Source organism: Apis mellifera, linkage group LG7, assembly GCF_003254395.2.
Source record: "Apis mellifera strain DH4 linkage group LG7, Amel_HAv3.1, whole genome shotgun sequence".
NCBI lineage: Eukaryota > Metazoa > Arthropoda > Insecta > Hymenoptera > Apidae > Apis > Apis mellifera.
Genome location: NC_037644.1, coordinates 2607600 through 2631405, shown reverse-complemented (window position 1 = coordinate 2631405; position 23806 = coordinate 2607600). Strand labels below are relative to the sequence as shown.

At 23.1% G+C, this 23806-nt stretch overlaps 2 protein-coding genes across 8 annotated transcripts; one reads left to right on the top strand and one right to left on the bottom strand.

Moving 5' to 3' along the window:
• The first annotated feature begins 15009 nt into the window (after nt 1-15009).
• On the top strand, nt 15010-21250 carry LOC413065 (transmembrane protein 164). Of its 4 annotated transcripts, XM_016913249.2 has the most exons (7): nt 15524-15817; nt 16111-16451; nt 16540-16656; nt 16736-16814; nt 16891-16991; nt 17101-17215; nt 19777-21250. In XM_016913249.2, coding segments are annotated over exons 2-7 (732 nt in total). In that variant the 5' UTR covers nt 15524-15817; nt 16111-16133; the 3' UTR covers nt 19779-21250. The 4 variants fall into 4 exon arrangements, with proteins under 4 accessions (XP_016768737.1, XP_396516.3, XP_016768738.1 ...); XM_016913248.2 differs by lacking the exons at nt 15524-15817; nt 19777-21250 and adding an exon at nt 15010-15261 and having other exon boundaries at nt 17101-17574; XM_396516.7 differs by lacking the exon at nt 19777-21250 and having other exon boundaries at nt 15520-15817; nt 17101-17574.
• On the bottom strand, nt 20456-23805 carry LOC413637 (F-box/SPRY domain-containing protein 1). Of its 4 annotated transcripts, none has more exons than XM_016913250.2 (4): nt 23347-23798; nt 22798-23077; nt 22627-22717; nt 20456-22525 (listed from the first exon to the last, which is right to left on the bottom strand). In XM_016913250.2, exons 1-4 carry the CDS (start codon nt 23754-23756, stop codon nt 22431-22433), a joined length of 876 nt encoding a protein of 291 aa, XP_016768739.2. In that variant the 5' UTR covers nt 23757-23798; the 3' UTR covers nt 20456-22430. The 4 variants fall into 4 exon arrangements, with proteins under 4 accessions (XP_016768739.2, XP_397079.2, XP_006559898.2 ...); XM_397079.7 differs by having other exon boundaries at nt 22798-23071; nt 23347-23787; XM_006559835.3 differs by lacking the exon at nt 22627-22717 and having other exon boundaries at nt 23347-23805.
• Between the last annotated feature and the right edge of the window lies 1 nt (nt 23806).

Below are 23806 nucleotides of genomic sequence, written 5' to 3'. Positions count from 1 at the left end.
ATTTTCTCACTTGTATCTTGATTTCTGTACACTTTTTTTACACACTTGCTTCTTTTTAAAATAATTCTTTTATTTAATTTTTCATTTCTTTACACATTTATTTATCTACACATTTGTCTAAAAACTTCATCAAACAAATTTTTGTCAATTTTTTTGTTTTATCCACTTTTTTATACACCAATTAATCTATTTGTTCTTTTATTCATTTACATATTTAGTTATATATCCATTCTTTTATTCTTATTCATTTATTTTCTCACTTGTATCTTGATTTCTGTACATTTTTTTTACACACTTGCTTCTTTTTAAAATAATTCTTTTATTTAATTTTTCATTTCTTTACACATTTATTTATCTACACATTTGTCTAAAAACTTCATCAAACAAATTTTTGTCAATTTTTTTGTTTTATCCACTTTTTTATACACCAATTAATCTATTTGTTCTTTTATTCATTTAGATATTTAGTTATATATCCATTCTTTTATTCTTATTCAAAGGAATGAACAAATAATTAAATAACTAAAAATGTAAAAGTATATAAATAATTTCATACATATATAAATAAACAAAATAAAAAAATCTAGAATTAAGTCATTTATTAAATGAATGATTAAATATAAAAATTATTAAATTAAACTAATAAATATTCCTTTATACATATTTTGATACATAATACATAAATGAACAAAACATAAAATGTATAAATAAATCTACAGAAAAATGATTATATATAGGAATAAATATAATAATTAAATAAATAAAAAAATAAATAAATAAATAATAAAGTAAACTTATTTGTAACATTAAAGAAATGAATGAATAAATGTATAAATAATTAAATAAAAAAAAGAATGAACATATAAATAATTTGATATAAATGAGCAAAACAAAAAATCTACAAATAAATCTGTAACAAATGAATGAATAAAAAAATAAATGGATATATAAATAAATTAATAACTTAAAGACTACTTACACAAATAATTTGATACATATATAAGTAAACAAAATAAAAAAGTCTAAATCTGGAAATTAATCATTAATCAAATGAATAAAAAAATAAATACTAATTAATAACTAAATGATCAAAATAATTAATATATAAATGATTTGACACGTATACAAATGAACAAAATTAAGAATTTATTATATCTAGGATATTTGTTATTTCATTTGTATAATGATTTATTTCTTGATTTTTTTTATTAGATTTTATTGTTTTATTCATTTATATCTACATCAATTTCTTAATTTATTTATTTATTCTTTCATATATTAATTTTGTCATAAAAGAATGAATATATAATTTTACAAATAGTTAAAAATGCAAATAAAAAAATATAAAATAACTAAATGTATAAATTTATATAATTCAGAAAAAATAAATAAATCAAAAGAAGAACATTAATATAAATATATAAAATAAGTATGCAAATAAATGAATCAATAAAGTGAATGATGAAAATGAATAAATAAACGAATAAAAAGCTAAAAAATTAAAAAATAAATTAAGAAATAAATGTGCAAATAAATAAATAAAAGAATAAATGAATAAATAAATAAATAAGTAAAAATGTAAATTAAAAAATAAATCAAGAAGTAAATGTGAAAATACATAAATAAAAAAAAAAATATGAATTAAAAAATAAACGTTTAAATAAAAAAAATAATTAAACTGAAACAATTAATAAAAATTTATTAAAAAGTAAGAGTAAATAATATATAATGTATATGACGATATATAATAAATGTATTAAAAATATTAATTTAGAATAACGTTGAAAATTAATTATTATGAAATTAAAACAATTTAAAATTAAGTTAAAAGTAAAAAAATTTAATTGAAATATATATAGAATCGATCCACTCGTCGATAAAGTTCGATAAGAAATGATTATTCCGCTCCGACCGGCTTTGTATTTATAGGACGCGAAGATATGCGGAAACATACGTATTTTGTCGATTGCTTTAAAATCGACATTTCGAGTATAATAATTAATAATTTTTCAAATTTTACATTTTTATTGTTAATTTATGCATCTAATAATTAATTACGATATTAATAATAACAATTAATATATATTTTTACACACCAAATTGCTGTTTTATGATCTTAATTTTCGATTTATAACTATATTAAGATATTTTAAATATTTTGTATAAATAATAAATATAGAACAACTATAAACGAATTTATGATGATTAATAATTGAAAAATTATAGTTATTACTTTTTGAATCCAATAATTCTTATAACAAATATAATAATTATATTTTTGGAAATTAGGTTATATATATATATATTTATTACTTTAATTATTTAATTATTTATATATTTAGTCATCCATTTGACTAGTTATTTACTTTCGAACTTTTTTATTTTATTCACTTATGTTAATTTATAAATATAATTTATAATAATAATTTGTAATAAAATTATATATTAAATTATTTATGTATTTACTTTTTTAATTATTTATCTATTCGTTTTTTTATTCATATATTTGTTTATTCATTTATTTTCAGACTTTTTTTCTTGTTCATTTGTGTATACATTAATTGACTTATTTATTTTTTTCTCACTTATTAGATTTTTTACTCTTTAAGTTATTAATTTATTTATATATCCATTTATTCTTTTATTCATTCATTTGTTACAGATTTATTTATAGATTTTTTGTTTTGCTCATTTATATCAAATTATTTATTTATTCACACTTTTCTTTATTTAATTATATATTATATATTATATATTTATTCATTCATTTGTTCATTGACTTATTTGTAAACTTTTTTATGTATTACTTATATATGAAATAATAAAAATATATTCATTTATATATTTATTTTTGACATTTATATTTCAAATTATTGATTTATTTATCACTTCATTACATGTGATTATTTATATATTCATAATTTTATACATTCATTTATTTTTTTTAAATATAGATTTACTTACATTTTCATTTATTTTATTTTTTTCTATTTTCTATTTATCAAATGATTTATATATTAATTACTTTGATTATTTAATTATGCATACATTTTTATAAATAAAAATATAATACAAAAAAATATACTATAATATAAAAATATAAATAAATTTACAGAAATATGAATGTATAAAAGAGTAAATATATAAATAATTATATAATAATAAATAAAATAATATATGTATAAAGGTAAAAAATAAATATATAAGAAAATAAATCAAAAAAGTCTACAAATAAATCAAATAAATTACTTAAGAAATATGTCAGTGAAAATATAAATAACTAAACAAGTAAACAAATAAATAAATATATTAATTTTTACTTAAGAAAGGAACAAAAGAAAAAGTTTACAAATCAATGGAAAAATAAATGTATAAAAAAACTAAATAGATATATAAATAGATAAAGAATTTAAGAAAGTACTTACACAAATAATTTTAAACAATACATAAATGCAAAAATAAGTATATGTTTGAATAAAATAAAAAAATCTAATAAGTGACTAAACAAATTTTTGAATAAACATATAAATAACTAAATAAAAGAAAAAAATAAATAAGTCAATTAATGTATACACAAATGAACAAGAAAAAAAGTCTGAAAATAAATGAATAAACAAATATATGAATAAAAAAACGAATAGATAAATAATTAAAAAAGTAAATACATAAATAATTTAATATATAATTTTATTACAAATTATTATTATAAATTATATTTATAAATTAACATAAGTGAATAAAATAAAAAAGTTCGAAAGTAAATAACTAGTCAAATGGATGACTAAATATATAAATAATTAAATAATTAAAGTAATAAATATATATATATATAACCTAATTTCCAAAAATATAATTATTATATTTGTTATAAGAATTATTGGATTCAAAAAGTAATAACTATAATTTTTCAATTATTAATCATCATAAATTCGTTTATAGTTGTTCTATATTTATTATTTATACAAAATATTTAAAATATCTTAATATAGTTATAAATCGAAAATTAAGATCATAAAACAGCAATTTGGTGTGTAAAAATATATATTAATTGTTATTATTAATATCGTAATTAATTATTAGATGCATAAATTAACAATAAAAATGTAAAATTTGAAAAATTATTAATTATTATACTCGAAATGTCGATTTTAAAGCAATCGACAAAATACGTATGTTTCCGCATATCTTCGCGTCCTATAAATACAAAGCCGGTCGGAGCGGAATAATCATTTCTTATCGAACTTTATCGACGAGTGGATCGATTCTATATATATTTCAATTAAATTTTTTTACTTTTAACTTAATTTTAAATTGTTTTAATTTCATAATAATTAATTTTCAACGTTATTCTAAATTAATATTTTTAATACATTTATTATATATCGTCATATACATTATATATTATTTACTCTTACTTTTTAATAAATTTTTATTAATTGTTTCAGTTTAATTATTTTTTTTATTTAAACGTTTATTTTTTAATTCATATTTTTTTTTTTATTTATGTATTTTCACATTTACTTCTTGATTTATTTTTTAATTTACATTTTTACTTATTTATTTATTTATTCATTTATTCTTTTATTTATTTATTTGCACATTTATTTCTTAATTTATTTTTTAATTTTTTAGCTTTTTATTCGTTTATTTATTCATTTTCATCATTCACTTTATTGATTCATTTATTTGCATACTTATTTTATATATTTATATTAATGTTCTTCTTTTGATTTATTTATTTTTTCTGAATTATATAAATTTATACATTTAGTTATTTTATATTTTTTTATTTGCATTTTTAACTATTTGTAAAATTATATATTCATTCTTTTATGACAAAATTAATATATGAAAGAATAAATAAATAAATTAAGAAATTGATGTAGATATAAATGAATAAAACAATAAAATCTAATAAAAAAATCAAGAAATAAATCATTATACAAATGAAATAACAAATATCCTAGATATAATAAATTCTTAATTTTGTTCATTTGTATACGTGTCAAATCATTTATATATTAATTATTTTGATCATTTAGTTATTAATTAGTATTTATTTTTTTATTCATTTGATTAATGATTAATTTCCAGATTTAGACTTTTTTATTTTGTTTACTTATATATGTATCAAATTATTTGTGTAAGTAGTCTTTAAGTTATTAATTTATTTATATATCCATTTATTTTTTTATTCATTCATTTGTTACAGATTTATTTGTAGATTTTTTGTTTTGCTCATTTATATCAAATTATTTATATGTTCATTCTTTTTTTTATTTAATTATTTATACATTTATTCATTCATTTCTTTAATGTTACAAATAAGTTTACTTTATTATTTATTTATTTATTTTTTTATTTATTTAATTATTATATTTATTCCTATATATAATCATTTTTCTGTAGATTTATTTATACATTTTATGTTTTGTTCATTTATGTATTATGTATCAAAATATGTATAAAGGAATATTTATTAGTTTAATTTAATAATTTTTATATTTAATCATTCATTTAATAAATGACTTAATTCTAGATTTTTTATTTTGTTTATTTATATATGTATGAAATTATTTATATACTTTTACATTTTTAGTTATTTAATTATTTGTTCATTCCTTTGAATAAGAATAAAAGAATGGATATATAACTAAATATCTAAATGAATAAAAGAACAAATAGATTAATTGGTGTATAAAAAAGTGGATAAAACAAAAAAATTGACAAAAATTTGTTTGATGAAGTTTTTAGACAAATGTGTAGATAAATAAATGTGTAAAGAAATGAAAAATTAAATAAAAGAATTATTTTAAAAAGAAGCAAGTGTGTAAAAAAAATGTACAGAAATCAAGATACAAGTGAGAAAATAAATGAATAAGAATAAAAGAATGGATATATAACTAAATATGTAAATGAATAAAAGAACAAATAGATTAATTGGTGTATAAAAAAGTGGATAAAACAAAAAAATTGACAAAAATTTGTTTGATGAAGTTTTTAGACAATGTGTAGATAAATAAATGTGTAAAGAAATGAAAAATTAAATAAAGAATTATTTTAAAAAGAAGCAAGTGTGTAAAAAAGTGTACAGAAATCAAGATACAAGTGAGAAAATAAATGAATAAGAATAAAAGAATGGATATATAACTAAATATGTAAATGAATAAAGAACAAATAGATTAATTGGTGTATAAAAAAGTGGATAAAACAAAAAAATTGACAAAAATTTGTTTGATGAAGTTTTTAGACAAATGTGTAGATAAATAAATGTGTAAAGAAATGAAAAATTAAATAAAAGAATTATTTTAAAAAGAAGCAAGTGTGTAAAAAAAGTGTTCAGAAATCAAGATACAAGTGAGAAAATAAATGAATAAGAATAAAAGAATGGATATATAACTAAATATGTAAATGAATAAAAGAACAAATAGATTAATTGGTGTATAAAAAAGTGGATAAAACAAAAAATTGACAAAATTTGTTTGATGAAGTTTTTAGACAAATGTGTAGATAAATAAATATGTAAAGAAATGAAAAACTAAATAAAAGAATTATTTTAAAAAGAAGTAAGTTTATTAAAAAATGTGTATAGAAATCAAGACACAAGTGAGAAAATAAATAAATAAAGATAATTAAATGGATTATATAGAAACTAAATAACTAAATAAAAGAATAAAAGAATAAATAGATAAATTGATGGATATCTAAATAGATAAAAGTAGGAAATCTACAAAAAATTGTTTAATGAAATTTCTAGACAAATGTGTAGATAAATAAATGTGTAAAGAAATGAAAAACTAAATAAAAGAATTATTATAGAAAGAAGTAAGTTTATTAAAAAATGTGTATAGAAATCAAGACACAAGTGAGAAAATAAATAAATAAAGATAAATAAATGGATTATATAGAAACTAAATAACTAAATAAAAGAATAAAAGAATAAATAGATAAATTGATGGATATCTAAATAGATAAAAGTAGGAAATCTACAAAAAATTGTTTAATGAAATTTCTAGACAAATGTGTAGATAAATAAATGTGTAAAGAAATGAAAAACTAAATAAAGAATTATTATAGAAAGAAGTAAGTTTATTAAAAAATGTGTATAGAAATCAAGACACAAGTGAGAAAATAAATAAATAAAGATAAATAAATGGATTATATAGAAACTAAATAACTAAATAAAAGAATAAAAGAATAAATAGATAAATTGATGGATATCTAAATAGATAAAAGTAGGAAATCTACAAAAAATTGTTTAATGAAATTTCTAGACAAATAAGTTTCTTGAAATTATAAATAAATAAATGTATAAATGAGTAAATAAATGAAGGTATATTAATAAATATAATATAATAGAAGAATAAATTGATATAAATGAACAAAAGGGGAAGAAGTTAATGAAGAAATAAATACAAAAAAATAATTAGATAAATGAATAAATATATGAATGGTTAAGTAATTTTATTAAATAAATGAAGATGTATATAAGTAAATAAATAAATTGATGCATATAAATATGTACAAAAGTGTACAAAAAATATATAGAAAATTATTAAATAAATAAATAAGTATAATCGATAAATCGATAATCGAAAAATTATTCAATAAACAAATGAATAATAAATGAATGAATAAATAATTAAATAAATAAATAATTGAATAATTAAGTAAATAAATAAATTGATGCGTATAAATACAATATAAAATAAAAGAATATTAGAAAATGTATAAATAAATTATTAAATAAATAAATAAATTGATAAATCGATAATCGATAAATAAATTAATAAATAAATGAATGAATAAAAGAATATAGAAGTTAAATAAATAATTAATAAATTAAAAATTAATAATATATTAATTTATTAATAATATTGTTGTTGATATATTGTTAATTAGAATAATTAAAATATATTATATAATAATTTAATATTTCGCACGATTTCGATTATCGAATTGGCTTAGGACGACAGCCAATCAGAGAGCTGCGAGGCAAAATTTGGCGCGTAACGTCAGTCTAGTGTGGAAAGTTATAGTGACAGGACGTGTCTCCGTAACCGGCTTCGACGATATTCGCAGTAAGTAAATTTATTCGTATTATTTATTATCGAAATTATATATTATTATCAATTTCGTTTATTTATAATTCATTTATTATTGTAATAACAAAATTAATTAATATTTTGAGTTTCTTTACGCTTTTTCTATCTTCGTTCATTATGCGTAGTTTGTTTTATAATAAGAATAAATTTATTAGAATAAATTTATTTAGACTTTTATAATCTTTTTATCCATATTGAAACGGATGTGCATAAAATCAATTTCATTTTATGATATTCGAAATATATCGATACATATACGTATAATATATAATATATAATACGTATATAATATAATATAATATATAATATATATACGTATTAACAAACGTATTGTGTTTCCAAATGCATCTCTCCATAATATTTATATATTTTTTTCTTTTTTGTTCAATGTTCGAGGGTCAATATTTGTTTTCATAATATCATAATTTCGCTTTTCTAAGAATTTGAGAATTCGTATTTCTTATCAGGCCTCAACAGGTTTCGACAGGTTTAAACTTGTCGAATTACAGTGCGCGCGCATACACTCCCCTCCCCTTTCCCTCCAATTCTTTAATCGTAATAATGACATATATTCGACGGTTAGAATTTTTTAGTTAAAATTTTAATTAATTCGTACGTGTGCTCTTTTAAGATGGAATTCGTGCTTGACTTTTGTTTTATTTTAACGTATGATCGATTAATTTTATTTTATTTCATATATATATTTGAAAATTCTTATTTTCTTTTGTACAGATTATTACCTGATTATATAATTTGAAAGGCGGGAAAAATTTCAATATGGACGTCATCGTACTTTTTCAAGAAGTTTGATGTTTCATTTGCGTACTGTATGTATTTATTCTGTTTTTATTCGATCGTTTTCATGATATATTTTATCATTTTAAAGTATATTATAATGAATATTTATAATGAACATTCACCATAAATATTAATAGTTTTGCATTAATGATATATATTCTATTTTCTTGTATATAAAATTTTTTATTCATAAAAAAATTCATAATCAATCCATAGATTCAATATAAATGGTAATTTTTTTCTGAAACAAATGTTTGGTAGAAAGAAGAAAAAATATAGAAAAAATATTTTGCTTCTTTTTCTATTATATTCCCCCCATTATTAATACAGTTTTATTTTCAGACAATTATTGTGATCGCGCGCAATGCGATCGGTAGATTCAGTGTTTGCTTCGTAACAGTTTTTTAATATTTTAGAGCACAATAGCTCTAATTAAATTTACTTATTATAATCGGGAAATTAGAATCAGTGTTTATTCGCCGATTGTAAATTAAACGGACGCGTTAGTAGTTTTTTATTTTTATTTTTTTTATTTTTAATATTCGTTTTCGGTACAGAGTAGAGTCAGTGTTTCTGGAAGGAAGAAGGCATTCATCCATCACGCGAAGAGGTAACTATTTTTTTTATTATTTTAATACTTTTATATCATGAATATTGTATTGTTGAAAAAATAATTACACATAATACTTTATATTTTGTTAAAGATGCCTGATTTTGGCAGTGAACATTTCTATTGGACTTCAATTTTAAAAAATATTTGTGACCGCGTGCAATGCGGTCTGTAGAATCAGTGTTTGTTCCGTAAAGTTTTTTTTAATATTAGTGTACATTAATAATTAAATTATCATAATTATTCGCGAAATTAGAGTCAGTGCTTGTTCGTCGCCTATGTTTTAAATCGACGCGATAGTAGTTTTTTATTTATTTTATTTTTTTAAATATTCGTTTTCGGTACAGGGTAGAGTCAGTGTTTCTCGAAGGAATAGAGCAATCATCCACCACGCGAAGAGGTAATTATTTATATATATTTTCCAGTTCAATATTTTTAAATAATCAGTATTGCGTTTTAATTAAAATGTTTCGTGTTTCGTTACAGTTTCCACTTCCTGATGATGACTACTTGGACGATGACATCTTGGGCCACGACAATGCAGATTCTTCGCATCATTGGTGAGTCGCATGCATTTATGTTCCTCCGATCACTCAATCATGTCGTAGGATGAAAGATCCGAATCGACACGAGTGATTGGTTGTATACGTAGATTTTTGCACGAGCACAATGACCGCGGGTATTCATTTATACCCGTGAATAGTAACATTTCTTTGTGTTTTATTTATTAGATCAGGATAGATCTTCTTGCACGTCGCGTTTTTAAGATAATATCGATAGTTAATATTATATAATGTAGATGTAATTATTTTAATATGATTAGTACGAACGATACAAATTAGTTTGATTGTTTATAGTTGAAAATGTTTCTGTAATCATTTGTAAAATAAAAATTAAACAACTATATGAATCAAACTATATATGAATAATTATATGAATGTAGCAACAAAATGAATTCAATTTTACTTTTAATCATAATATGTAATTATTTGATATGTTATAAATATATAATAACTATAATTCGAATTAAATTAAATTAAAAAGTACTTAATTTCCTCCGTGAAAAAGAAATGTATGAAATATTACGTGCAAGAAGATATTTCGCGACAGGTAGATTTCTGAATCAGGGCAAAAAGTTTTGCACATTGATTTTTTATTTTCGAATATATGCCTTGATGAAGAAATCGCCTGAGGTTTTCATTAATAATTTTCATTAATATTTTATTTAGAGTCAATTATTTTTTATTATTAATTATTATAAATAAAGATCTTTTTTATCATATTTTTACTTTTTAAAATTAATTATTCAATAATTCATTAAATTTGTTAAATAAAATATTTATCAAAGAATAAAGTAAAATGATATAATTTTAGCTCGTTAAATTCACACTAATACTTTTTTTTTAGCTCAGGATTTTCAGGTTTAACCCCTTCCATGTCTATTGCCAGGATCTCACTCACGTGCCCAAGTGCTACTTGGGTGAGAGAGAGGCGATGGGTATGATGACCTTAGTTATAAGTTAATAAACATATTTTAGCGACTGACGATGCGTTAGTGTATCGTGCACGACGTATTTTCCACATTATGTGTGTGTGGTTAGGCTGTGGAATTGCGTCGTTTCATTTATCATTCAATGACACGATATTGAAATATTTAAAATATTCACGATTAATATCATTACAATTTCCAACAATAATATTTATACGCGATATTATAATTCTTATTTTCAAATTATAATAATGATCAATGATGATCAAATTTTCATGCTATTTTAATAATTTAATTGACTTAAAAGATATATTCATTCAATAATAAATATTTATAATTAAAATTAAGATATACATGTTTTCTATCGCATTTCACGCAATGGTCACTAGCCATCGTCAGTCGATTTCAGGAAAATGGTACGTAAAGTTAGAGTGTGCGAGTTGTGTGCCAAGCTCGGGTGTCGGAGGCGTCCCGGGACGCTTTCCCTAGTGTAGGCTTTTGCGCCCGAGTGTTATGCGTGAGAATCGTAGAATGAACGTGTTGGTATGCCTGTTTTGCCATATTTTTAAATATAGGGCTAGGTAGGATAGGTAGTATATTTCTGGTGTGTCTGTTAATTATAAGTAGGTAGGGCCGGGCAAGTTGTCACAGTCTCTGGTCGGGTAGGCGCGTTTTCGCGTGACAACTTGTTTCAGGAAATATAATTTGAAAAATGGAGGATGAAGCTGGAATATGCGAATGGAGCATGCCACTCGTATTTGGCTTTATTCGTCGATTTTTCGAATTTTCGCGGTCGCGGTCGCGAGGTGAATTCGAAACGAACGTTGCGCTCGAGATTCTGCGCGTGTACGATCGATGATCTTGGAGATGGTTGATCGTCCATGCGCGCTTAGCTTCCGCGACTTAGCCTTTTTTTTTTCTTTTTTTCTTTGATTTGCGATCAGTGAATCTCGAGCCTAGATTTAAGTTTCAGCGGGCATTGCGCCCGAAGGAGGAAGACCGAAGAGGCCTCGACAAACTGTCACGAAGAGGGGCTGCACCGAATGGCTTCTCATCTTTTGGGTCTGTTTTGGGTCCAAAGGATGGGAAGTCATTGTTGCTATTTTGTCATTGTGCTCGTTTTAGTATACGTAGTAATCGTTGTGTGTTGTCTGGCCGATTTGCATGCCGGCCCATCATCCAGAACCAGTCATCGTGGGCATCGCGATTTTTTATTAGTGTTGCGATTGATCGATAACGGGTTGAATTAGAGTTGCGTTTTAAATTTCGCGTTTGCATTAGTGTTGCGTTAAATGAGAATCGCGTTTGCATTAGTGTTGCGAATTATAATATATCGTGATTTCTTTTTATTATAAATTGTTACAATTATTTCTTATAAAATATATTATAGTTTATATTACTGGTTATTAATTTCTCTATTTTTAATTATTTGTAACTTTCTAATTGTAGAGATATAATGATTTTTATTGAATTTATTTTCAAAAGTAGCGTAGCGTTTATAAATAATCGCGTTTTTTCAAATAGTGTTGCGAATATTAAATGCCCAAATTTCCACTAAGATTGTGGAAATGCTTATGATCCTGAATCACCGTAAGTGGCTAAAGCCGCTACAAGGGTGATCGTACGACAGCAGTCATCAAGGAGACTGCACTGGATTTCTCGCCATTAGTGTTGCGTTGTTTAAATTTGAGTGCATAGAGTATAGTGTTGCGCAAATAATTGATTATTTTCGGGAATTTTTCAGCTTTTTTTTTATATGTATATTTTTTTTGTTGAAAATTAATTAATTTTGCAAGTACAACGAAGCACTCTTCGCGATTGATTTATAAAAAAAAAATATTAGTTTATTAGTGTTGCGATATAAAGTACACTCCACTCGCGGTTTGCTCGGGTTCATATCGAGTGGAGAATATTCTTATTTTAGTAGTCCTTCTGACTACTGAATTCTTTTTTTTTTCAGCGCCCCTTCGTACATTCTACGTTTGTTACAGAAAATTTTGCTGTAATGTATGTATATATGTATATTTATTTTTTCATGGATGATAATGCATCCAGTGTATCAAAATACGGAATTAATATTCTTTTCATTAAACTTTTTAAATATGGTGAATGTTCGTTATAAAACTTAACTATCTTCATCTATCTATATTCAGTTTTTTTTCAATTATTGTTCTAATGTTTTAATAAAGTTTGTTTCAGATATATTAACCTTCAGGAACCATGAATTAATGATTGGTAATAGATTCAAATACCACATTTTCTTGATATGTATTTATTGTTGGTAATTGATAAATATCTTTTGATATTTTATATTAATTGTTTGTAGTTTGATTTGTTTCAGGAACAAGTTGTGAAGTGGATCAAAGACTATTTCATGTACCATTCCTTTCCCTTTCCTTCGATATCCTTGATTAATTATTAATTTTAGTAGAAGGAGCCCCTTAAATCTTAGGTTAATTACAATCTCGTAAACAATTTTACAAATAATCATGAATAAAGAGTTTAAGTAATACTTTCCATGTTAAATTAAAATATTTAGTTTCTATTTAGGTAGGAACTGCATGAATCTAAAAGAATTCTATCAAAGTATACTTATTTTATCAAATTTCTACTAATCCTTTATATAATCCTTTAACTTTATTCGTGTTTCAGAAACATTGTGAAACGAACAAAGGATATTTATATTTTGTGCAATCCCCTTGATTTCATTGAGATTTTGTTATAGGTAGACTTCTTATGCAAAGTTTTAACAAATTATGAAAAAGGAAAGTACTGTGAGATATATTCAGATGCTTTTAGTTTCAGTAGGAATTACCAAGAATTGTAGATTGTAATAATTTATTTATTTAAGGATTCGTGAAATTTTTCTAATAAATATAAATTTTAGGATATAAGTAGAATGTAAGTAGATGCTTGTAGAACTGCTTAGTAGATGCTGTAGAAATATTGCTTAAAATAGAATGTATTTGTAAGTGCATGCATGATAGTAGTAGTAATAGTAATTTTGGTATTAAAAATGGTGGTATTATGGTGGTGGTCAATAAAATAAATATGACTCTGTGTGAAAAATCTCCGCTTTTTTTTTCTTTTACTAAATTTTCCTAATTATCGATATTTTATACGTTTATTGTCAAATGAAAATATAAAATATTGATACGCGCATGAAATAATGTCTGTGTTTCATATAGAGTTATATGCGATTAAGGTATAATTTAATTTTCATTTTCAGGTTTAGATTGTCGCGTCGGTTTTCTTTTAAAATTCCTTTTGCTGTTCGTTTTGCACAACGGTCGACGATTGAACGTTTTGCAATTCTACGTCAAAAGGAAGATTTATCTTTGATTTTGAATAATTTTTTACGCAAAGGAGGGTGGATGGGATCGCGGATAGGGTGGGTCTCCAATTCGCAGCAACCTCCACGCGGTGAGACCTGGGAAATCATTATTATTTACTATATTATTCATAATCGTATCTGTGATACAATTATAAATTTTATAGCGAATAATATGAGCTGATTGGCTGCGCACGCGTTTATTTTTTTACCTACTTGAGATTTATTAGATTACAAGTAACATTTTCTTGATTTGTTGATTTTTATAAATCATGACATATCGTGTATTGGTTGTTAAATCGTTATATATTTTATCAATTTAATTTTGAGCAGTAGTGATTTCTTTCTAATATTTTCCCTGTCATTTATTTGCAATATATTAAGCAATATCTATTAGAAATGTTTTTCTTTTATTTTCTAGAATTTATTTATTTCATGTTCTTGCTTTAATATGATCTACATATTTCTCTGAATATTGCACGATTAGTAAATCTTAATGTAATCTGTAAGAAACGTTTTTTCAAATATGGCAATTTTTGATTTGGAATTTATTTAGTTTTATTGGTTTTCTTTCTTTGTTCTTTTGTGAAGTGTTCTGACTTCTTTAACTCTTTATATAGCGAGAAAACTTGATTAAATCTTTTTTACGTTTGTATTAAACCGCTTATTTCCATGAATTTTTCATGAATTTTATATTACGTTGATTTGAATGCTTTCACATATTCATTTGCTTCTATTTTAAATTTTATCAACGCAGAATTTTCTCTTAGCTGCATATTTGGCAATACTGAAATTCCGCGCAACAGCAATCCTTGTTCTATTTTAGTTTTTGTTTGGTCTTGCTTAAATTTGACTGTGATGTAGAATTCTCTTGTGTAATTACTTGAATATATTCGCTGCAAAGCTGTGGATACACTCTCAATATCAGGTATGTTTCTTCTCCTAGTTTTTTGATATTTATTCTAAGAAAACTCACCTATTTTTTTGTTTAATATTATTTTAGATTAGTAACACTCACTTTAATAGTTCTTTCCCTTTTTCTTTCCTTTCCTTCTTCTTTTTTTTCTAATTACTGTATTTTAGATTAAATATTTTATTGCGCATATCCACGCTAAATTTTTTTCTTTTTTCCTTTATACAATTGAAAATAAGTAGAAGAATATTTAATTCATATTATGAATTGAAAACTGAACAGACTATCGGCCGAGTTGATCTTATAAGAATATCATGGTGCCATCTGTTAAATGTAATATATGCATCATCTGTCATGTGTATTATTGTATTGTGCTGAGTCGGTATTATTGAAAATGATATGAAGATGGTAACAGAATTTTGAAGTTCTTCGATAAGATACGTCAATCGCGGTGCTCAGTATGAAATTCATTTATACTTACAAGTGTGTGTTGATACAACTTGTTATACAGTGCATATCAATTTAAAGTATTCCACGTTACTTTTGTGTTTATTAGATTTTGAGAAAATAGGTATGTTAAATTCAATGATTTTCTATTTAAAGACTCTTCGTTTCGGTGAATCAATAATTATATTATCCAATATAACATTCAAAAATAATAAATTATAATTCGTTATTAATTCTTTTTATATTATATTTCTTGTTTATCTAATGTTTAAATATAGGCATTAAGGAATTACGTACATTATTCAGTAAAACGTTCTATTTACTGGTAGTCTGAAATTCGTCATTGCGGATAGCACAGATTTAAACGTGAGTTTAATTTGTATTTAAAATATTAATCTTAATTTTGTTTAATTTCAGTTGCATAAAAAGAATTTGTAGCAATGTTTGAATGGGCATATGATGGTGTTAATGCCTCTATACCACGTAATGTAGGACCAGAATGTGCATATTATTTAAGTTTAAAACAAAGAATTATTGAAACATTATTTATATCAATATTCATAATAAGTTTTCTAGTATGGGGTTACAGAAGAATCAAATTACCGTCTAAAGTATCATATGTAAATCAAGATTGTGTTGGTAGAAGGATTTTATTAATCATTATGTCATTAGTGTTAGGAATGGAAATTGGATTTAAGTTTACCAGTAGAACAGTTATATATATATTGAATCCATGTCATATAACTTCAGCAGCACAGGTAAAGTAAATAAAAGTATTTGAATAAGAAATATATATATTTTATTTATGCTGATATAATTGTAATTATTATTTTTTTTATGATATAGTTATATTTATTGGCAGCAAATCCTAGTCCTACGGTCACAGCTATCTTTAGGATACATTTAAACTTCTTAAATGGACCACTTTTAGCATATTTATTTCCAGAAACAGAATCTCGCAGAGTAAATCATTTTTTATTATTAAGAAATATTTTTTAACATTTTTTGGTACAAATTTATATTAATATAATTGTCATTTCAGATATTTGCAGATAAAGCATTATATTACATTCAACATGGTTTAATGGTAGTGATACCATATTATTTATTAAGAATTGGAGGTAGTTGCAAACTGTTTTGAATATTAATCTTTTTTTTCATTTTAAATATATATTTTATTCTTACTTTTTTCCTTAGGTGTTTATAATATTGAACCTCTATCAGACATGAGTTGGTGTATATTTAGTTATGGAATAAATTTAGCTTATCATTTTTGGATTATCCAACCTATTGCATTGGTGTGTGTTATATAATAATATAACATATATAACATATATAACATATTTTTATTTATATTTATATTTATAATTATATTTTCATTTCTAATTCTAATATTTCATTTTTTAGCCCACACAAGTAAATCTTAGTCATATGTTATGTGCTGCTATTTTAGACCCATTTGAAGGACAAAATTATCGAATGTGGACATTTATTCATCAAGGATTATTATGTCCTTTATTATGTAAGCTATTTTGCTATATATCTGATTTTTTCTTAACAAAATTTTCATTGACTAAAGTAAAACCAACGCTTGAATGTGTATTTCCAATAAGAAACAATTTTGATGATAATGAGAAATTATATGAAGATACCTCAGGGAATGGACATACACATGTAAATTAGAATAATATTTCGTAATACTGATGAATTATTATACGAATATTATTCTCCTGCAATTTGATTCAAAAAAATATATAAGTTTGTATGTCAATAACTAAATGAACACAAATTGATTTGTGTTTATTATATGTGCATAATATATAGTTGTAATCTGTAACAATTACAGATTTTTTTTTAATAATCAATTCTATAATTATTTTTCACATTGTATATGTGAATACATTGAATAGAAACAGTGTAGAGCAAACTGTAATAGTAATTAGGGATTTATAAATTTCAAATAAATACATAATGAATATCATAAATTTTAAATAGGTCCTATTGTGCTATATAGCACATTCTTTTTCATTTAGGATTCTCTGATTATGAGAATGATCTTGCATTTTTTATGCATCTGTGATTAGGAATATTATATGTTATATGTAAATCAATTTTCTATTTAAAAACACGGCAATTTTTAAAAATACAACAAAATACAATTAAAAAGGATAATTGTTTTAAATGCTATTTTTTTATTATAAAAATTTCTTTATGTGTAATTATTTTTTTATATTATTGAATTATTTGTATATATACAAACTATTTCAAATTCATTCCATAAATAATTATTTTATAATATTTATCTTGGATAGATCAATTTTTTCAGTGTAATTAGAAAATCAATTTTGTTTTCGTACATTTAAATATATTATTATTATAATGCTTAATCTTACCATACTATAATAGAGGTAAATTTAATTATGGAAATAATGTACCTGTCACGATTAAAAGACAAGCATACTAAATCAAATAATGAATTTTGTGATTTATTTATTTTTAGTTTAATGAATTATTTTTTTCCAGAAGATAATTTCTCATTACTCATAAAAAGCAAATTTATTGTGATATAATAATTAATTATGTGATATGAAATACAAAAGACAAATATTTTAATAAATAATAAAAGTTAATGTTTATCTATTTTAAATAAATATAATAAATTGTGTTAACAGTGTGCACAGATAATAAAATATTTATTTTAATTATGCAACATGAGAATCAATTAGAAATCAATGAAAAAAATTTTATATCAAGTAATGATTTTATATAACTATTAAAATTAATATGCATTTTTTTATGCATAAATTTATTCAAAAGTTTTAAAATATTTATTTACAAAAATTTATATAAAAATTTGTGATAATATGAAATTCAAATAAGTATTATAACAAATAATTGTCTTGTGCATACTTTTTTATACATCCTATTTTCCTATTTCTTGTTTAATTAAATTGTTTTATCATATTTTTATTTTTTTATAGACTATCATTTAAAATGAACATTTGCTCATAATATTAAATTTACACAAGAAAGTAAATGTTTATAATATCATGGCCTAATGAAAAATTTTCTATCTATTTCATATATACTTTGTTAAATTTTTACATTGAAAATTTTCATTAACTTATAATCAAATTTCTTTATTATTTTTTAGATTGAAAAAAAATTTTATATATATAATATTTGTAATTATAACTTTAATATCTCGATTAATTATGTTTTAATTGTGCGCACTTTTTATATAATTAATTTTAAAATTCTTTTGTGTGGAAAATAAATAAATTAAAAATTATAGAATCATGAAAAAATTGTTGGATAAAAAGAAATAAATATGTAATTAAATAAGATATTACAAATAATCATTTCATATAAGAATTCCACACGAAAGAGTTAATTGATATTTAATAAAACTTTTACATTTTATTTAAGCTAAATATTATTTGCATTTAACTTGCGGTTACAAAGGCCTCGGAAAAGTTTAATTTTGATTTTTGCTATAATAATAAGAAAAAAATTTTTATAACAATATTTGTTTTTAATATGCATTAAATATTTCCAGTTATTTGCTGTGCAACAAGAACTTATATTACAAATTAAATGATGAATAATTATTAAATTATATATACATATGTATAAATATGTATAACTGTATATAATACTAATACATATATATATATATAAATCTAGTGTACATAATACTAATACATATGTATAAATAATATGTATTTTGAGTCAATATTTTCTATTAGTAAAAATAGAAATAAAAATATTATGTATTATGTATATCTATTTTTTTTTTCAAGTTTAGTAGCTCTGTTTATTATAAAATAAGCATAATTTTAAATAAGCATGAATAATAAAAATCATTACTTTATAATATAAGAATATGTATAAGATTCAATGTCTCAATATACCAAAGAAAGTTTTGGATTCATTCCAATTAACAATTTACCTTTAATTATTCGATTGCAACATTGAATCTTTAATACGTATAATTAATTAAGTTAGAATTTATTTACAAGTTGCACAGCAGTAAAAATTAAATGTAATAATAAATTGCTGTTATATTTTTGTAAGTTATAGGAAGCGTTATCGTCATAGCGATAGCAATCGTGTATAAATTTGGTATTAAATGTGGAATTGAATTCGTAAAGAACGAAGAATGAAAGAAACATTAATGTTTAATTTCAAATTGCGTATTAAATCGCGTTGATTTGTACAAGGAATACGAGGTGGAAAAGGTTTATACAAAGTATTTCTTGTGTTTAAATAAATTATGATACCAAGCATTTGTTTCATTTTTTTCTTAGAAAAAAATGTTAAAATTTATCAATCATTATGACTCGTCGTGGTATGCAACAATACAAACATTAAAGCATTAAAATAAAATAATTTATTTACAGAGCGATTTACATTTCTTTTTTTTTTTTTTTTCTTTTTACGTTTGTTTAAAACTCTCATATTTCTGATATACGTATGCAAGTATACTGGTGTTCCAAGCTTAATCGTATTACGACTAATTCATTCTTTCTCTAAACATTTGTACAGAATGTTGTCTCGCAAATGGGTTATATGATGCATGCGTAACACGTGTTTTACAAAATGATTCTTTTCTTTTGTTTTCGAATTATTATAACTGGTTGATATCTATTAATATTGGAATACTTAATGCTATCGTGTATCATCATAGCCACATCAATATTATGTCGAAAAAATTGTAATAAGGCACCACTATACTCCACATGTATAATATCAATAGTTCGTATTCGAAGTTAACTTATGTCACGTTTCCTTATTTTTTTCGAAACGAGAGTATACTTCTTTTTTTTTTATGGAGACTTTGATTGGACCGACGATCGATCGAGAGAAATATTAATTCTAAATCAGTCCGTGATCCGTAATGTTTGCTATTTATGTATATATGAATCCATTAAATAGATACAAAACAAGATTTATTTCCTTCTCGTACATCCATGATTACTATATATGTATGTACACGATTCTGTACAAAAGTTTAGAAAAAAACATAATTTCATCGAAACTACTTGTAACAAACACAATGACCATAATGAATATGTACATTTGAAATCATTCTTCACTCGTGATTTCGTTTACGAAATACCGTTGAAATTCTCGGCATCAATTATCGGCGCTAATGAATAATTTTCTATCTATAAATACATTTCACAGAGCACGATGTACAAATTTCACGCGTAGTTGATACATAATTTTCTTATACTAAATGCATAAGCGAATCAAAAAGTTGATTACATCAGTTAAATAAGATTTGTTGTGCATCAATCACAATAGTGATCACATAAATAACTTTATACTGCGATTATAAATATGTATGATTTAAAATATGCTTTAATTTAATTTTAAAATATATGATTTCATAATTAAATGAATATTTATACACAAATTACATACGTATACGTAAGAAACAAAATTCTCATAGAGAAAAAAAAAATCAGTTCGACTGTAATGTCACATAAATGAATTCGACAGGTACTAATTTTATTTTTAGTATTATTTCGCTTTACTTAAAAAAAAAAAAAGAAAAAAAAATATTATCGTACAAATTGAGTGATGTTTATCACGTGATATTTTACAATTTACGACATTGTTTTGTACATTTAAAAATAAAGCAGCTATGAACACTTTAAGTGGAACACCCTGTATACTGTATAATTACGAAGTTTTCTTCGAATTGTTTGTCAATTTCGCTGCTTGAGTTTTATCAATATTAGAAAAATTGATTCCTATATTTAGAAAATAAATAATAATTTTTTTTAAATACATATAAATATCTATAATAAATTTACGAAAATAAAAAAAGGAAAAAGAAACATATCTTATACAAAAAGATCTTAAATATGCTAAACATAAGATATCTTATTAAGATATCTTTACACGGTGTTAACATAATAAAATACAGATGAATCACAGTTTGTTTTACGGTTCCTATATAATTAAAAACGATGAAAAAATGAATTTAATTTTTAATTCGCGTTTTTAATAATGATCGAAATAAGTTAAATATATAACTATATTTTATAAACGAATAAGAATTTGCCATTTTATTGGCAAATATGAATAGATTTTATATAAAGTAAAATATTTTTATGAAGACTCAAATATTAATACTGTAAGGAAAAATAATGAACTTATTTCTCAGTGCATAAATATTACTTAAAAATTATAATCTACAAGATTTAATAAGATTTTAGAATAATAAAATAATTCAATTCATTTGTTCTCTTAAAGAACATGTATAATTCGCGAAGGAACTTCTTTTCACACATCGTCTAACTTAAAAATATTTTTACATTTATTTCAAAATCAGTAATATGTCACTCAACTTTCGTGTATAAAGATACTTTCAAATATAAAATTTAAACGGGAAATTTCATTATAAAATGTACAGATCAGTTTTAGCACTATTAGCATATATATGATTTAAATGAAATGAATTTATTAATGTTGATTGTTGAGTAACTTATAACTGTTAGCATTGTATAAAGCACTACCATGAATTTATCGATTGAAATGGAATGCTAATACTATTTACAATGTTATTGACCGAATGAACAGGCACACATCTCTCTTAAAGAGTATCATACAGTTCATTGGTGTGCTTGTTCTACTTCATAGTAGACATTTTGGTATGATGCAGAAAATTTTGCATCTAAATTTCATCAAACTTTTGGAGATATGTTTCTATTAGAAATAAACTGTTAGCCATCTAGAGGTGGTCCTAAGTATACCATAGATACTTCTGTATTTCCATATACAGCGGATACAGATGGGTATAATCTTTTGTCTGGCAATCCTATGCATTTAATCTTTCATTAATATCAAAAAATTGTTTTTTTTTTATTTTTATTTTTTTTTTTAATTTATTTTTAACTAGGAAACATTGAGATACAATACCTCTAAATGCCACTCCCAAAAATTCATAATTTCTTTCAAAAGATAATGTATTATCATCACAATCTAATATTACCCTAATTCTTTCCCCAACCTGATAATTATAAAATTGTTTATTTTAAGGAATGTCCCTTTACCTATATAAAAAGTTATATCATAAAAATTGTAATATACCTGATATTTTGGAGCATTGTTAAGTAAAGGATAATTTCCTTGTACATTTCCATTGTGTAATAGATGATTATCTACAAGATTCCATCCCCATGAGTGCTCATCAGAACCAACTAATGCTACATATCCATGACATAATAAAGGTGCTTCTCTTGTAGCTATTCCTATTACTGCCACTGTGCCCAAAGGTCCTTCCCAAATAACTTCCCAGGCATGACGTCCATGTCGAAAACCAATTTTACCTCTACAGGCATCTGTGCTCTGAGCAACTGGATTCCTATAACTCAAGTAGTAAAGATTCAAGCACTCACTTAACATTTATTACATAAAAACGTACACTCAACACCGAAAATTTATTATTTTATATTTAAATAATTAATTTTTATTGCGAAGCAGTTAGACTTTTAATATTATTCGAAGATTTCAATATTAAAATATTTAAAGTTTTTAATTTCTCGATTATATACATATAACAGAGAAAATTTGGCACTGTACGACGATCCAAATTAAAATGTAAATTACACACAGAAATGACAGAATCCAAGGTGCTACCTGTGCATAGTGAATCCATTGGGCCTAATATAAATATTACGAGAGCAGTCATTAGGATTCCATGCATGATAAAACGCACGTAGCTTTGATTTATAAGTAGGCACCGATGATAATAAATCGGAACTAAGTGCTTCTTGGGCTAATTTTCTGATGCAATGCATTCTCCACGCATCATTATTCTCATCATTTAAGAAACGATTCCATCGCTTGCACACTAACGAACAGTTTCTCAACGTGTGCAAGTCTAAATAAGAAAAAATCACTTCTAAAACATGATCAGATACTCGGAGTGCTATATCGTCCATTTTGCCGGTTCTGATAGAGTAAACGAGCAAAACATACACGCGCAGAAACGCCGCGCGACATGTAGCTATATTGAACGTTAGGAATAGTTTCCATGAAATAAGCATAAAATATATATATACTAGATAAACAATATCTATTTCAATTTAGGATATAA